The 16,672-nt window shown below is 39.6% G+C and overlaps 1 protein-coding gene across 2 annotated transcripts in view; it reads left to right on the top strand.

The window, feature by feature from the left end:
* ptpn18 (protein tyrosine phosphatase non-receptor type 18) overlaps window positions 1-16,672 on the top strand; it is a 36,170-nt gene that overhangs the window by 8,987 nt on the left and 10,511 nt on the right. For both annotated transcript variants that reach the window (XM_027151612.2, XM_027151613.2), the window contains exons 3-14: window positions 3,151-3,259; window positions 3,491-3,567; window positions 3,820-3,915; window positions 4,262-4,300; window positions 4,389-4,457; window positions 4,650-4,712; window positions 5,923-6,065; window positions 6,543-6,609; window positions 7,065-7,142; window positions 7,547-7,636; window positions 9,523-9,617; window positions 14,508-14,815. In XM_027151612.2, the coding sequence (XP_027007413.1) occupies window positions 3,151-3,259; window positions 3,491-3,567; window positions 3,820-3,915; window positions 4,262-4,300; window positions 4,389-4,457; window positions 4,650-4,712; window positions 5,923-6,065; window positions 6,543-6,609; window positions 7,065-7,142; window positions 7,547-7,636; window positions 9,523-9,617; window positions 14,508-14,815 (1,234 nt within the window). The remainder of the gene's footprint in view (window positions 1-3,150; window positions 3,260-3,490; window positions 3,568-3,819; window positions 3,916-4,261; window positions 4,301-4,388; window positions 4,458-4,649; window positions 4,713-5,922; window positions 6,066-6,542; window positions 6,610-7,064; window positions 7,143-7,546; window positions 7,637-9,522; window positions 9,618-14,507; window positions 14,816-16,672) is intronic.

The following is a 16,672-nucleotide window of genomic DNA, read 5'->3' as shown; positions in this document are numbered from 1 at the left end:
CCTGTGCTCTGACCCCAATGTCCAAAAGTTGAGTTGAGTAACCTCACTAGAGTACTTCTTGTTTTTTTACTGGAGCGTTCACAGCCAGAAGAACACTGCGACTGATCTGACACAATTGTTCATGAACGTCATCGTACCATTTCCTCTGCAAAGTCTCTTCGGTAACATCTTCAGTAACACGTCACACATCTCGCTGTCAATTTCTTACAATTTCTCTAACATGTTAAAGTGCAAACCAAAATAAAACCCTGTGGTTCTCGCTTGCTCTCCGCAAATAACCGAAACTCATGTATTACTTACAATCATGTTTTCTTAAAATATCAGTAAACGCTGTACCCAAACCTGTTGTCCTTACAGAAAGAGACGCTTTCAAGTATAAAAGAATCAAGTGTCAAAACTCATTACCACACTGACACTTTTTCTGTCACTCTAATGATATTAATATTCACACTCAGCAGTGACAAGAAGACACCGTGACTGCTCTCACACATCCAACAGAAAGGGTTAGCGGCTTGATTAGCATTAAGTTGTTAATTAATTTTACATTTCAGCAGCAGTTCCTACTACAAGCAAATCACAGGTTTATATGTTTATATTTATTGCACCCGTTCCTTTAGTACCACCTCATGCAGGTACTTGGACACTTTATAGCAGGGATGTCAAACTCAAACTCACACCGGGCCAAAATATAAAACTGAGATAAAGTCACAGGCCAAACTGAATATTTATTGAAAAATGAACTGCAACTGATATGATGTAATGTTCGACCTTTTTCATATGGAAACAATCTTTAGTTTTGCTTAAACACAGGATTTGGAACAACCAGAGCTTGTTATTACAACACATAAGAAATTACATTTGAAATAAAAGACACATCGGTGGTGTTCATGTCGCCAACTTTGACCATACACTTTTTGACAAACTCTCCCTCATTAAAGGGCCGGGCAGATATTACGATCTCTGCTGCCACAATAAAGCTTTACAGCCTTTACAGCAGCTTCACTTTTTGATTTTGCGTTCATGAACATAGTCTGCCGGGAAACCAGACTTTTTTTTCATCTCCTCCGTCTTCTGGAGCTTCTGCTTTACGTCCAGGTCCTTATACTTCTCATAATGTTTCGTTTCATAGTGTCTTCTTATGTTATATTCTTTCGTTACAGACACGTTAGCTCCGTTAGCACACAAGACAAACAGGTCTGTCCTTTATATTCATGAACAGATTAATACCCCCCCCCCACCTTTCTTGAAAGCTACTATTGTCCATCTTTCGTTTGGCCATTTTTGTGGAGGGTGAATTAACTTGCCCGATGTGACTGTAGGGTTGTTAAAGACTGCCAATGAGGGGCGCTTGCAGTTCGTGAATACGCTTCAATACAGTGGCAAGGCATTCTGGGATTTGTAGCATTAGCGGAGCATGCGGCTAGTCAGCTGTAATGCACATTTAATATGATCTCACGGGCCAAATATAATTACATCACTGGCCAAATTTGGTGCCATTTATATACATGGCTTTTAAAAACCAGAGAGATGTTTCTTATAAGAGATCATTTTTGGATTTCAGTCAGAATTCATCCCATAAGTAGAACCAATTGGATGAAAAGAAACTGACAGAAATACAAAAAATAAGAACTAGAAGGAGTGTTAATACTAGGAGTGCTAAAACAAGTGATATAATCTTTATAATAATATGACAATCATAACAGTTAGCATATAATCAGTTAGCATATAATCAGTTAGCATATAATCCTTTGTGTTTCTGCCTGTTATCGTTATTCGTGTGTAACTTTTGTGGGTGTATGCTGACGAGGTGTTTATGTCTATTTTACAAGAAAGCACATCGAAATGAATTAAACACTCCTTTTGTATTCAGAGGAAAAGACCTTTTAGCATCAGTGTAGGTGTTTCTTGAAGGTTGTGAGGAAATCTAACTGCTCTGCAATTCCTTCTACTATCACTAAAACCACAAGTAAAAACAAGCCGGGTTTGAGGTGAAGTGCCTCACGGCGGTGACTCCAGAGGTGTCCATGGTTGGTGTATGATCTTAAGGCGCAGAAGTAAAAGACACTGATGTGAAGTCTGTTAAAAAGACATCATAAGAGATTTCAGAAATAAAAAAAACATGGTTAAAGAATAGATGCAGTAACAGGAAGAAAAATAGCAAAAGCTGATGGATAGATAGATAGATAGATAGATAGATAGATAGATAGATAGATAGATAGATAGATAGATAGATAGATAGATAGATAGATAGATAGGGTGGATGGATGGATGGATGGATGGATGGATGGATGGATGGATGGATGGATGGATGGTAGAGAGAGAGAGAGATGGACAAATAGATAGATAGATAGATAGATAGATAGATAGATAGATAGATAGATAGATAGATAGATAGATAGATAGATAGGTGGATGGATGGGTGGATAGGTGGATAGATAGATGCACCGATAGATAGATAGATAGATAGATAGATAGATAGATAGATAGATAGATAGATAGATAGATAGATAGATAGATAGATAGATAGATACTTTATTGAACATGATAAATATCAAACACGTCTTAATGAGGTAATGTTTTGTACATATTGAATTATAAAAATGTAAAATGTCCAGTAGCAGCAAGTAAAGACAAGTAAGTACAGATGAAACACTGTACTAAGTCACTCCTCAGTGTATGTCTCCACCCTGCCGTACCTGAGAGCTGTACAGTCTAACGGTCAGGGGGACAAAAGACTTCCTCGGTCTTGTAGTAGTGTGTGACAGAGACAGCAGTCTGACACTGAACACACTCCTCTGTCTGCTGAACAATCTGTGGATACATTTTGTATGTTTCCAGTCGGAAGGAAGGTTAGTTTGTAACTTATGAACAATCTTAAATGAAATTAGTTTTGAGAACCACTCTTAAATTTAGTTTGACACAGTTTGCTCTCCAGATCACAGTAGAAATCTGAGCTATAGTTATTGTGCTCCTCTCGGGGCAGTTATAATGTTCACCACATTCAACGTTCCCCAGAAGTGGGAACTGGGAGGGAAATCAGACTAGCATCATTTTCAGCCTGCGTTTGAGATACAAATACACATACACATATGTAATAACTTTCTGTGTGTGTGTGTGTGTGTGTGTGTGCGTGCATGTGTGTGAACACAGATTATTAAGCATCAGAATGGCTTGCTGAAACAGAAGTACGGTTTGACCACAGAGGCAGGAGGAGTAAAAGACAACATGAAGAAAAACCGCTACAAGGACATACTGCCGTGTAAGTAGCACCACACTCTGAGCATCGCAGTCCGCAGCACTTCCTCACTTTCCCTTTCCTCCATTTCATCAATACGATGTAATGTCGCAGGCCGCTTCTGCATTTGAGCTGTGATTGATCCGTGTTGCCTAAGCCTGACCTCGGGTCTGCGGTGTTAGGGAAACGAAACACACAAACCCGTGCCATGCTCTGAGACGAGCTAGAAACAGAATCATGTTCTTCTTTCTGCAGATGACCAAACGCGAGTGGTTCTGAGTCCAACAACACCTGAAGATCAAAGTGACTACATTAATGCAAATTTCATCAAGGTACTGATCTGAGATCGGACACTTTCACACACTGAGTTTAGAAAAAATATATAGAACAAATATTCAAATATGAAATAAATATTTCATAAATTTACTGATTATTATTATTATGATTATTATTATGATTATTATTATTATTATTATTATTATTAACAATATGACATGAGGACATGAAAAGAAATGTGTTTTAGCTCGAGTTAGAATGCCATTGCTGTAGTTTCTGCTGCTAACAGGATGGTGTTTGTCCACTAGGGGGCGACGGAGAGCAGGACATACATCGCCACACAGGGTCCTCTGAGCAACACAGTAGTGGATTTCTGGCGCATGGTTTGGCAATATGACATCAGGGTAAATGAGTGTAAAGTAGATCTATCTATCTATCTATCTATCTATCTATCTATCTATCTATCTATCTATCTATCTATCTATCTATCTATCTATCTATCTATGTGTTATCTTGCTAGCCGTATCCGTGTGTCTGTCTATCTATTTTTCACCCCGTCTGTCTGCTTTACCATCATCGTTCCTGTCAGACCGTCTGTCTGTCTGTCTGTCTGACTGTCAGGCTGTGTATCTCTGTGGCTGTCTACCTGTCTGCCTGTGTCTGTCTCTCTCTCTCTGTGTCTATCCAGCACTGGTGCACTGTTGTGCATTAGACTCATTTATATATGATCGTCGTGTCTCTGTGCCGTAGGTGATCATCATGGCGTGTAGGGAGTTCGAGCTGGGGAAGGTAAAGCTCTTCTGTCTCACTGGTCAACATAAAGGTTTATTCAAAGTCGGGTCATTTCTCCTCACACACTATGTTTTTCTCTCTGCAGAAAAAATGTGAGGTCTACTGGGCTCCTCGAGACGATCCATCCACATTCGGTCCTTTCACTGTCTCAACTGTAAGCTGCTCAGTCATTATCATCAGTACTTCTGGGTTAAACTGCAGCGCTATTGTCCGAGCTTGAGTTTGTACCTTGGTTTGTTACAAAGGAAGAAACACAAAAGTCCTTTTTTGACCCACAGTGCGGTGATTGCTGCATCAGAGGAAGTGCTCGAGCTGAAACTTCACTGTGTGTTGTTTGTTCTGTTAGGTTGAAGAGTCACCCACAAATGAGGAAGTCATTGTGCGAACGCTGGCAGTGAAACACTGTGATGTAAGTGAACCGTGCAGCCGTGTGTGTGTGTGTGTGTGTGTGTGTGTGTGTGTGTGTGTGTGTGTGTGTGTGTGTGTGTGTGTTACAGAGTTAGCAAAATTGTGAATGGGAATTACCTTCCATACGCAATAACAGAAATGAGTAATTTTAGACGAGCAAGCAAAATACGTTCATCACACAACAACTGCTTGTCTGTCTGAATGTCTCAGTGTCTGTCCACCTGTCTGTCTGACTGTCTGTCCAAATCTCTCAGTGTCTGTTCATCTGTCTGTCCACCTGTCTAACTGACTGCAGGCCATACCTCTATCTGACTATATGTCTCACTGTTTATTTATCTGTCTGGCTGTCTGTCTGTTGGTCTGACTGTCTGTCGATATCTCTCAATGTCTGTTTATCTGTCTGTCCCCCTGTCTGTCTGACTGCCTGTCTATATCTCTGTCTGACTATATGTCTTAACATTTATTTATCTGTCTGTTTGTCCATGTGTCTGTCCATCTGACTGACTGTCTGTCAGTGTGCCTCAATGTCTGTTCATCTGTCTGCCCACCTGTCTAGATGACCGCCAGTCCATATCTCTGTCTGACTCTATGTCTCACTGTTTATTTGTCTGTCTGATTGTCTGTCTGGCTGTCTGACTGGTTATAAGTCTCAGTGTCTGTCCACCTGTCTGTCTGGCTGTCTGACTGGTTATAAGTCTCAATGTCTGTCCATCTGTCTGTAACTGACTGCCAGTCCATATCTCTCAGTGTCTATTCATCTGTCTGTCTGACTGTCTGTCTGACTGCCTGTCTATATCTCTGTCTGACTATATGTCTCACTGTTTATTTATCTGTCTATCTGTTTGTCTGTGTGTCTGTCTGTCTGACTGTTGATATCTCTCAATGTCTGTTTATCTGTCTGTCCACCTGTCTGTCTGACTGTCTGTCCATATCTCTCAGTGTCTGTCTATCTGTCTGTAACTGACTGCCAGTCCATACCTCTGTTTGACTATATGTCTCACTGTTTATCGTTTATCTGTCTGACTGCCTGTGTGTTTGTCCGACTGTCCGTTTACAGTATATCTCCCAGAGTCTGTCCACCTGTCTGTCTGACTGCCTGTCTATATCTCTCACTGTCTGTTTATCTGAATGTAGAATTTGAATTCAAGCGGATTTGAAGAAAATGTACACAAGTTCATTGTATTTTATTCATCATCCATTTCCGTGCGCAGGAAACTCGCACCGTGTCTCATTTCCAGTACATGTCCTGGCCGGATCACGGAATTCCAGATGTTGCAGACGGCATTTTGGGAATGATGGAATCAGTTCGTGTCAGACAGGGTTGTCACACGGGACCTCTGCTTGTGCACTGCAGGTCTGTCTCTGAGTCTGTCTCCGTCTCTCACACATACACACACACACACACACTGATCAAATCATCAACTGCTTTCTCACTCACACACTCCATCTTCGCCTCGACTAACTGCCTGTTCTTCACCGCTCTGACAAATGACCCATCTGCCCATGAAAATTCATCAGAGCGAGAAGCTGCAGATCTCCCAGCACGCTCTGCTTCGCCCCGGACCTCCCAGGCTCCATGCATTTTAATCCCAACATTTGAATAGAGTGCGACATGTTAAATATTCAGCACCTGATGTAGCACGGCGGCAGCCAATTAACTCCCAGACCACCGCACAATTTCACTCATTAGCCCCCTCGCTGTAATGTATGAGAAAGGCTCTGTTTGACAATATGGACCTTAGCGCCTCGCTGACCTCCAGAGGCAAAGCGGGGGCAGAAATAGGCTTGATTGTGTTGAGTGATTGGTCTTGATTGCTTTTGCTTTTTGCAGTGCCGGCTGCGGAAGAACTGGGGTGATTTGCGCCATTGACATTGTTAATGACCTGCTGCTCAAAAAGGTAGGAAATTTTCTCGAATGTTAGTTACAGTCATTGTGTGACCAGTTAGTTTCATTTCTTCAAGCTGTAGTCAGGCATGATGTGTTATTAAAAGCAGGGATGCATCGATACCCATAACTGGAATCATTCATATCTAACATTTTAACAGATGATGATACGCTCAACATATTGTTTAGGTACCGCGCAGATTTTCCGCAGATATGTGACGTGATACGCCATGTGACGTCATCACAACACGCGTTCAGGCAAAGACCCCTTCCATTTACGCTAGATTTCAGCACCCCGAGTCTGCAAAAAATACTCACAAGTCACAGTTTAAAAAACGTCATTTCATTAAATGTGCTCTTGATCATGCTGTGGTGTATCGATGCACTCCTGGTGTTGATGATAGTTTCCTTCATAAACCATATAAGGTGCTTGTATTCATGCATTCAACCTGCCTGGTTCTCTCTTAGAAAATCGGAGAAGATTTCAGCATTATGGATTTAGTTTTGGAGCTGAGAAGACAAAGACCATCGGCTGTTCAGACTAAGGTAAAAAAAAAGAGAGAGAGCGAGAGAAATTCAGTAGCTGTGTCATTTAATAAAACATCCAGCAATGGTAAAGTCATGTAATCCCTCCATTATTTATGTTTATGATCAAATATTCATCAATACACACACACACACACACACATATATGTGTGTGTGTGTGTGTGTATTGATGAATATATATATATATATATATATATATATATATATATATATATATATATATATATATATATATATGTTGATAGATAGATAGATAGATAGATAGATAGATAGATAGATAGATAGATAGATAGATAGACACATGTAACTTTTTTTTAATCCAGTTTGAGTAAAAGTGAAACAGAAAAAAATGCTGCTGTTTTGAGGTTTTGTGGTCAGACGCTGTTATTTTCGTTTCCCTCCAGGAGCAGTATGAGTTTGTGTTTCATACTGTGGCTCAGATGTTCGAGAAGTTCTTGCAGGAATGTTCACAGAAACAACAGCATCAAAAGATGGTACTTTCACATCACATCCACAATCACAATCACATCACAATCACAATCACATCCTGCACTTGAATCCATCAATACTTCATTCATTCATTCATTCAATTTCTACCGCTTATCCGAACTTCTCGGGTCACGGGGTCCCTGTGCCTATCTCAGGCGTCATCAGGCTTCGAGGCAGGATACACCCTGGACGGAGTGCCAACCCATCACAGGGCACACACACTCTCATTCACTCACACACTCACACACTACAGACAATTTTCCAGAGATGCCAATCAACCTACCATGTATGTCTTTGGACCGGGGGAGGAAACCGGAGTACCCGGAGGAAACCCCCGAGGCACGGGGAGAACATGCAAACTCCACACACACAAGGTGCAGGCGGGAATCGAAACCCCGACCCTGGAGGTGTGAGGCGAACGTGCTAACCACTAAGCCACCGTGACCCCTCCATCAATACTTTAAGAATTCCAATTTTATTTGCACACACAACTGTCCATGTCATAAAATTAGAGAGAGAGAGAGAGAGAGAGAGAGAGAGAGAGAGAGAGAGAGAGAGAATACATGTCTATTATGAATAAAGTGTACAAAAATACTGCTCTGCAAAAATACAGAAATCCAGAAAATTCCAAGCTCTCTAGGTTGAGAGCCTGAATACTATGCGAGAAGAAGCTTCTCCTCGTTCTCTCTGTGTTGGCCTTCAGAGAGTGGAAGAACTTCCATAACATCAGAGAGAGAAGCCTCCATCGTTCGGATTAGCTAAGGGTCCAGCACTATGGACCTGGCCCTGGTCCAGCACTGCTCTCTGTAGATCGATAGCAGGTCAGGACTGCTCGGTGCTGTTCCCGAACCTGGCTGTGTTTCTTTCTGTCACAGTGCTCTTATTAGTGCAGGTCCGTAACACCTTAGAGGGCAGTTTAAGCTCTCGAAAGCATCTGCAGTGGCCTTCCTCATCACCAGAGTGCTGATATGACAGGACCTTGACAGTTTGCATAATACTGTATATTCCTGAAAGCAGAAGTTTTTATTTGTCACATGTAAATTACAGAACAGTGAAATTTGTGCTTAGGAAATCAAGGTCAAAGCACAGGGACAGACAGGGTTAAGGACGTTGCTCGAGGGCTCGACGCTGGCAGATTTGCAGTACCGGAGAAAGAACCACTGATTTTCTGGGCATTTAGTGAGAACCTTAACCATTTGAGCTCCTAATAAATATGTTTCAAAGTGAAGTGGAACATACAGGAGACATTTCTTTCTTTAAATTATAATGTAACACATTATAATTTAAATAAACATTTTTTATTTTGATCCAACAGGATTTATTAACTTTAATTGTGGTTGTAATGACCGCCATCGGCCTCTAGGTGGCATTCTGAGAGCCTGAGCAGAAAACACATGAAATGTTCCTAAACTCTTAAAGGAAACTGATATTGTTGTGAATTTGTTTCAATTATTTATTGTTTTTTTTTTTATATATGAATCTTTTATAATAACAATAATCATAATAATAACAATTATTAGTATAATAATAATAATAATAATAATAACTGTAATGAACAGTAACAGTATCAAAGCAGATGTACGTGATCCATCTTCATGTCATCTCTGATGTTTTATACAATGGTTATAAACCACTGGGACACTTTATTTATATATATTCTGGTGTTGATTAACTTGACGTCCTTCTGTAGCACCCATTTAAAATTGAGCTTCAGCAGGAAGTATCTTCACACTGTGCTTCCTCTATGCAAATTCGCGCACCAGTCCATCGGCTCACTGTGTCTCACACACAGCAGCAGCAGCGGCGGCGGCAGCGCTCACAAGACAAAAACACTTTTCTCTTTCCTCATCCTCTCGTTCTTTCTCAGTCGTTTTTATTTCCTTTTCATTAGAAGATTCAGCCCTCGGACTCTCACTACGCCAATGTGTTGCCCCCTAAGCCAGCACTGAGGTCGCTCTCTAACGGCTACGAAACCCAGAATACAAGGTAATCACACATACACACACACAATATTTCTTGTCTGTAACGGGTTCTTATCTGCGCTTTTGAAGCGTCCGCTATATTAAACTGATTTATGTACTGATTTAATTTTTTTAAAGTTTAGTCAATTTTAGTATCTTACTTTTGTATACCATTAATCTTTGTATCATGAACTTTTTGTACTGTTTTTTGATGCTCTATAAAAGCTGCTTTGAGACAATGTCCATTGTTAAACGCAGTACACAAATAAAACATTGAAAATATTTGCCACCGTATATCTCTTCCGTTCCCAAAAATAGTAAATAAAAAGCGTAAGAATTTTAATAAACATTAGTATAAATACGATAATATCCTTCCACTGATATTTCATTTAAATACAGATAGGAATACTTACCTAGAGATATAATATGAAGCCTGATTAGTGATCTTATATTTCTATATTGTGTCTGGACATGTGTGTTACTGTACTTTACCAAAGCTGTACTGATGTGTGCTAGTAATATTGTGAATCCTGTTCTGATGAAAAAAAACAACAAAAAAAACGTATGTCTATATTTGTGTGTGTTTGTGTGTGTATGATATGTATGTATGTGTGTGTGTGTGTTTTGTGATGCATATGTGTAAGCTCAGGGGATACACTCATGCGATACTCCGCTTAATCATAGCTAACTAACAACTAAAAACGGATGAAAAGGAGTCATCCGTTAACAAATAATAAAACTGTAATAAAACGCTCCGAGGAATTATCCTTCATTATGTTCCTATAACAACACGTAAAGCACGCCGTTCACATTTCAAGCAGCTGGGCTCAGAGATATTAATAATATTCTCTTATAGACCATTTCCTGTCATGACAAACCATTGTTCTCATCAGGGGAAGGAGGCGGCTCTTCTGGACAGAATTATATCTCTCACGTAACGAAGCTAATATTAATATCGTTAATCCGGTCCTGGTTTTCTTCGCAAGTATCATCGAGTGAGAAAACCGAAGACCGATCCCGACTGTTCCGATTCCGTCTGTGCTAACATTCTCCATATAACTGTATAAAGTATCGTATCCCTTTTATACAACACTTAATATAGAGTAAGTGACATTTACAAGTGACACGGTATGAACAATTTGTTTTTCGTTTTTTGTTTTACGTCTGCCTCGTGTCGACGTGTGTTGTACATTCAACTCTAAGATACTTCAGCTCACATTGGCGTCCCTTCATATCTTCTTAACACTTATAATATCTCTTTGGACCCTTTGGAAATGATGGGGGCAAATTTACAGATATTATTAGACACATATAATTTTGATCTCAATCCTAAACAATCTATAAAACATTTGGGATTAACGTTTGGAATTTCTAGATCAGATTTAACAATGAAAGAGTCTTTTTTTTGTTTGTTTTTTTGTGATAATGTTATAATTTGTGTAATAAAATCTACTCTTATACTACAAGACCTCGGTGGAACAAATCTAGATATAAATTGAAACCGAACAACGTTTTCACTGGTAGAGGTTATTAGTTTAGTAAACTATTAGTTTAGTAAACTAAAGTTTTAGTTTAGTAAACTAAACTTTTAGTAAAATGCTATTCGTCGTTCATTATTATTTCTGTGTCTGTCGATGACGTGTCTAACATTACCGTCGTCATGGAAATTTAAATTTAGTTTAATTATAGAGTGATACCCAGTGGAACAGCCTTGTGTGGTTCTATTAAGTAAAAGCAGACTTTAAATTAGAGGACAGGAAATAACAATTTTGTAACTTACAATTATAGCAGCAAACTGCAACACACAAACACACACAATTTCCTGTGATGGAAAACTTGCCGAATTCGCGAATCACTGACACCGGAGACTCCTTCCAAAAGTGTTAAACCATTTTAACAGCAATGATCATTTTATTTCTTTGTTATATAAAAAACAGTAAAAATCTTTAATCCAATCCTTCATTAAATCATGTGGCACGCTCAGAATATAAGTCCCTGTTGCTATAGAAACAACAAGCGTGTTTAACACGCTCGATGATAGAGAATTCTTACACACCTTCTGACCAATCAGAACTGAGAATTAAAGAATTAAATTAATGATAATAAATAAATAAATAAATAAATAAATAAATAAATAAATAAATAAATACGTGCGGAACAATCCATCGCATTAACGTTAGCATCCATCGCACCAAAAGGTTTCAGACCAAGCAGAAGTTATTTGTAACTTCTGAGAAAGAGAACACGCAGTTCCTACTTTCAGATTTATGAAACACAAATCTATAACGTGTTGATTTTGTCCGTTTCATTTATAGCAACACTGCCGTTTGAAAGATACGCAGATAGATTGTGGTAGTAGAGAAGTAGAAAAGAGAAGTACTGTGCAAGTAGAGAAGATTAGATTAGATTAAAGTAGAGTAGAGTAAAGAAAGTGTGGTTGCTAAGTGGTTAAAGTGTTGGGCTACTGATCAGTAGGTCATGGGTTCGAATACCAAATCCACCAAGCTGCCACTGCTGGGCCCCTGAGCCAGGCCCTTAGCCCTCAATTGCTCAATTGTATAAATTTTAATGTAAGTCACTCGGGTTAAATGCCGTCAATGAAATGAGTGGAGTAGATCAGATCGGAGCAGAGTACAGAAGATAAGATAATTAGGCTTAGATTAGATTACAGCAGTGCAGATTAGATTAGATTCGGGAAGAGTAGAGAATATCAGATTGGAATAGAGTACAGTAGAGAAGAGTAGATGAGTTTAGAGTAAAATAGAGAAGATTATTGTAGAGTAGCGTTAAGGAGATTCGATTTTATTAATCCCTAAGGGGTGTGATTTGGTGTCACAACAGCCACAGCACACGTGCAAGAAGGAGGACCAGGAATTAATAAAGATTCAATAAAGACTCAATGAACCCACAAATAAAAAAAAGAATAAAGAAACATATAGATAAATAAACCAAGTTACCGTCAGACTGAGACTGGGATTTCTGTGTAGATTAGTTTTACAGAATGTAATGTACAACATTCATTAAATATTCCAATGGCCCAAATAAATGAACAGAAACAAAACAGTCATCACTCAGTATCAAATAGTACGTTTGTACGTTTTACCGATACGTATGATGAGCAGTTAGTATGGTGTAGTGTGTCAAAAATAAATGCACAGAGGCTTTATACAAATTTTGGAAGCTTTGAAGACATTGACGGCGAAGTATCCTAGTATTTACCGCATCTACTTTCTATAGAAGAAGATTTGCTTGTGCTATATTGGTGAAATGGTGGATTATATAAGCTAGAATTTCAGCTGAACGAATGATTGAATTTAAATTGTCGTTAAAAAGCCGTCTGTCAGCTAAATGAACATGAATGGATTGGATACTTCCTACATTTCCATGCTGTTATAACGAGCTCCACTCCAATCTTCTGTGAAGGCTTACACTGGATGTTGGTGCACGGTTGTGGGGATTTGTCTTCATTTAGCTCCAAGAGCATTAGTGAGATCAGACACTGATGTTGGGATGGTGAGGAGACTTCAGTTCCAGTTCATCCCAATGGTGTTTAGTGGGGTTGAGTCAGGGGCTCTGTGCAGGACACTCGAGTTCTTCCACTCCAACCTTTACACACCATGACCTCAAGGTGTATAAAGCTTCATGGAGCTTCCTGGGGTCATTTACAGCGTCTGCCAAATGCTGTAAATGAGCTCAGGGGCTTTGTGCACAGGGGCATTGTCGTGCCAGAACAGTCGTGAAGAGAAATTGGTACAAATGCTTCGGTGTACAGAGTGTACACTGTGCCAACGATCTAGAGAAGAACCATGATGGACAGGGTGCACAAACTTTTGCCCATATAGTGTAGACTGCAGAAAATTAAAAAAATGGCACATTTTTAATCCAGCATTGCTTTATAAGAGATTCGTGTAATGCTTTCGATCTTATGGATGCTTATGAAGCACATGTGAAGCTTCCCTTTAACTGAGTAGCTTCCCTTTAAGGACATCATTTTAGGGCATTATTTGTTTGGACCTAAATGGACCTAAAGACAATGTCTCGAACCATTTTAGATCAGTTTACCCAATGCCCAGTGGATGTTCCTGGCAGATGTTCCTCTTTGTCAATAATTTTGACATCATCATCATCTTCATAACCAAGGGGCGTAAATTTCATTTAACAGTGGGGTGGGGTGGGGGGGGACGACGACAATAAATATAAAATTACTCATGAGCAATTTTGGAATGGGACACAAATAATACAGTCTAATTGTACTTATAAAGACATGTCCCCACAGTGAAAAACTTTGCTCTTATCATTATTATTGTAGCATGGAGACGCGTCATTATGGTTATTTTCAAAGTTTTTCTCGACGGCTTTGGCGGTTTAGTTGCAGTGCACCGTGCAACAAGCTGTTGTAAACAAGCTCACGTTAACTAGATAAGTAAGATTTTAATCGCTAATATAGAAGATTCATGGGTAAGGACATCGGTAATCAGCATTTTTGCCGCAACTAATTTACGAATGAGTCTGCATCAACTACATTGAAGAGAATCGCTTTATTTAAATTGAATAAATTCCCCTATTTAAAACAGAGTTAAACATTAACTGAGCCGCAGCCACACACCTGACTCGTGTGTACAGAGTAGGTGAGATGATCTGGGAAAGCAGGCAGTGGGTCAAACCACTGTGAGGAAGAGGAGGGGGAACTCAACTGTTTCTAGATGAATTTTTTGCGTTTTTTTTTTTTTTTCTACTTACACAATTATTTAGGTATACATACATACATATATTTTTCACAATAGAGAGAGTGTGATATTTTTTAAATAATTTTTTTCGAGGGGACAATCCTCGAATGGGGGGCATGTCCTCACCGTCCCCCCCCCCGGGATTTACGCCCATGATCATAACCACCACTTGTTCCCTTTTTACTTAGAAAACCTCCTGCCCTCCGTCCAAGGTCTTCTCATCCTCAGTCATCCGGCAACATGAACGACACGTACGCAGTCGTCAACAAGTTCAAGCAGCCCGCCACGGTCCCGCGTCTCGTTACCCACCACTACGACAACGAAAACGTAACCAGCCAGAAGACGACTACGAGTGACCTCTACAGCATCGTAAAGCCGAAAAACAGGGCAGTTGCAAACGCGCCTGCTAGCACGGATCGCGTTAATGACCGCACATGGCCACTCAACCGTATGACTACACCAATGATGGACTGCGATGACTACGAACCAGTGCCAGGTGAGCAGACGGCTCTGACAGGGTTCTTCAGCTTTAATATAATTTTTCCTTCTGTTCGACACATTATGAGTAGCTAGAAGTCTTGAACATTCAAAGAAGAACCATTTAAAAACCTTTGTTTTGGAAAAAAAGAAAAAGATTAACACGTCCGAGCGGGCGTATTGGCAGCAGGCCAAACTGAGATGTTGAGAAGTTGACAAACACTACAGGAAGTCACACATTTACAGGTGGTCTCTGTTACACAGGAACCGATCGGTCGAATCTATTAATGTTTAGTGCCACCGCAAATCTTCTCATTTGTAGCTGGATATCTGGACCAACGTAATTTATACTGGTCGGTCATATTGGGTTAGATAATAATAATAATAATAATAATAATAATAATAATAATAATAATAACCGTTTGTTTACTTTTACTTTCTGTTATAGTTTGGCTAAATGTTTTCTGAACTTTTTCTATGACTTTCATTTCTTCATTCAGTCAGTCAGCTTTGTGTTTCTACACAGTTCTGAGGTTTACTTGCAAAACGTTGACATTACGTTAATTACGTTAGGAAGTAAGCCAGCATTACAGGACATGTGTTCAGGACAACGCAGGGTTGTTTATCGTCTATGGTTACAGACTGACTTGATTAATATTTACTGAAAAAAGGAAAATGTAGTCAGGAAGGTGTGTGTGTGTGTTTAGGTGCATGTGTGTGTCTGTATGTGTTTAGTTGTGTGTGTGTGCATGTGTGTGTGTGTGTGTCTATTTGGTTGTTTTTGTATATGCGTGTTTGTGTGTGTGTCTATTTGGTTGTGTTTGTATGTATGTGTGTGTGTGTGTGTGTGTGTATGTACTGTATGTGTGTGTGTTCGTGTGCATGTACGTATATGCGTGTTTGTGTGTGTGTCTATTTGGTTGTGTTTGTATGTATGTGTGTGTGTGTGTGTGTATGTACTGTATGTGTGTGTGTTCGTGTGCATGTACGTATATGCGTGTTTGTGTGTGTGTCTATTTGGTTGTGTTTGTATGTATGTGTGTGTGTGTGTATACTGTATGTGTGTGTGTTTGGGTGCACGTACGTATATGTGTGTTTGTGTGTGTGTCTATTTGGTTGTGTTTGTATGTATGTGTGTGTGTTTGGGTGCACGTACGTATATGCGTGTTTGTGTGTGTCTATTTGGTTGTGTTTGTATGTATATGTGTGTGTGTGTTTGTGTGCATGTACGTATATGCGTGTTTGTGTGTGTGTTCATTAATGAATAAATAAGGCACAGCTCTCTCTGTGATATAAATGACAGGTTAATGTTAATGCACTCATTCAGTACATTATCATTCCTGCAGTAAGACTCATTCTCAATCATTTAAAATTCTAATCCCAATCTAATCCTAATGTAACAATAAACTGATGTTACTTAAAAAAAGAAAAACCTCTAATCCCTGATATGGTGAAGGTTTCTGTTAGATGTTTGTTTCACACGTTTACAGAAGGCGTCACCAGTGTGACTGCTGTAGCCAAGCTGTAACAACGACGAGGTCGCGGTTTCTCATTTTTTTTACAAAGCAAGAGAGAGAGAAAAAGGCGAGGCTGGTGAGGCAGCGACTCGTTTCAGGGATGTTCGGCAGAAGCAACACAAATGTGACTATAAACAGCCGAAGAAAACGACAGTGACATTCAGAAATAAACATAATGATTAACTCTGAACGCTTATCGGATCAGCGTAGCGTACGAGAGATAACACACTGCGAGTCTATACGCTTATATATACACAGATCGACACATTATTATCGATTTAGTGGAAGAAATTACCGAGCTGCAGTTTGTTTTAAATATCAACCGTTATCGAAAAGCTGAAACGAAATCAAAGCAGTAA

Source organism: Tachysurus fulvidraco, chromosome 14, assembly GCF_022655615.1.
Source record: "Tachysurus fulvidraco isolate hzauxx_2018 chromosome 14, HZAU_PFXX_2.0, whole genome shotgun sequence".
Lineage (NCBI taxonomy): Eukaryota > Metazoa > Chordata > Actinopteri > Siluriformes > Bagridae > Tachysurus > Tachysurus fulvidraco.
This window is presented reverse-complemented; position numbering and strand designations above follow the sequence as displayed.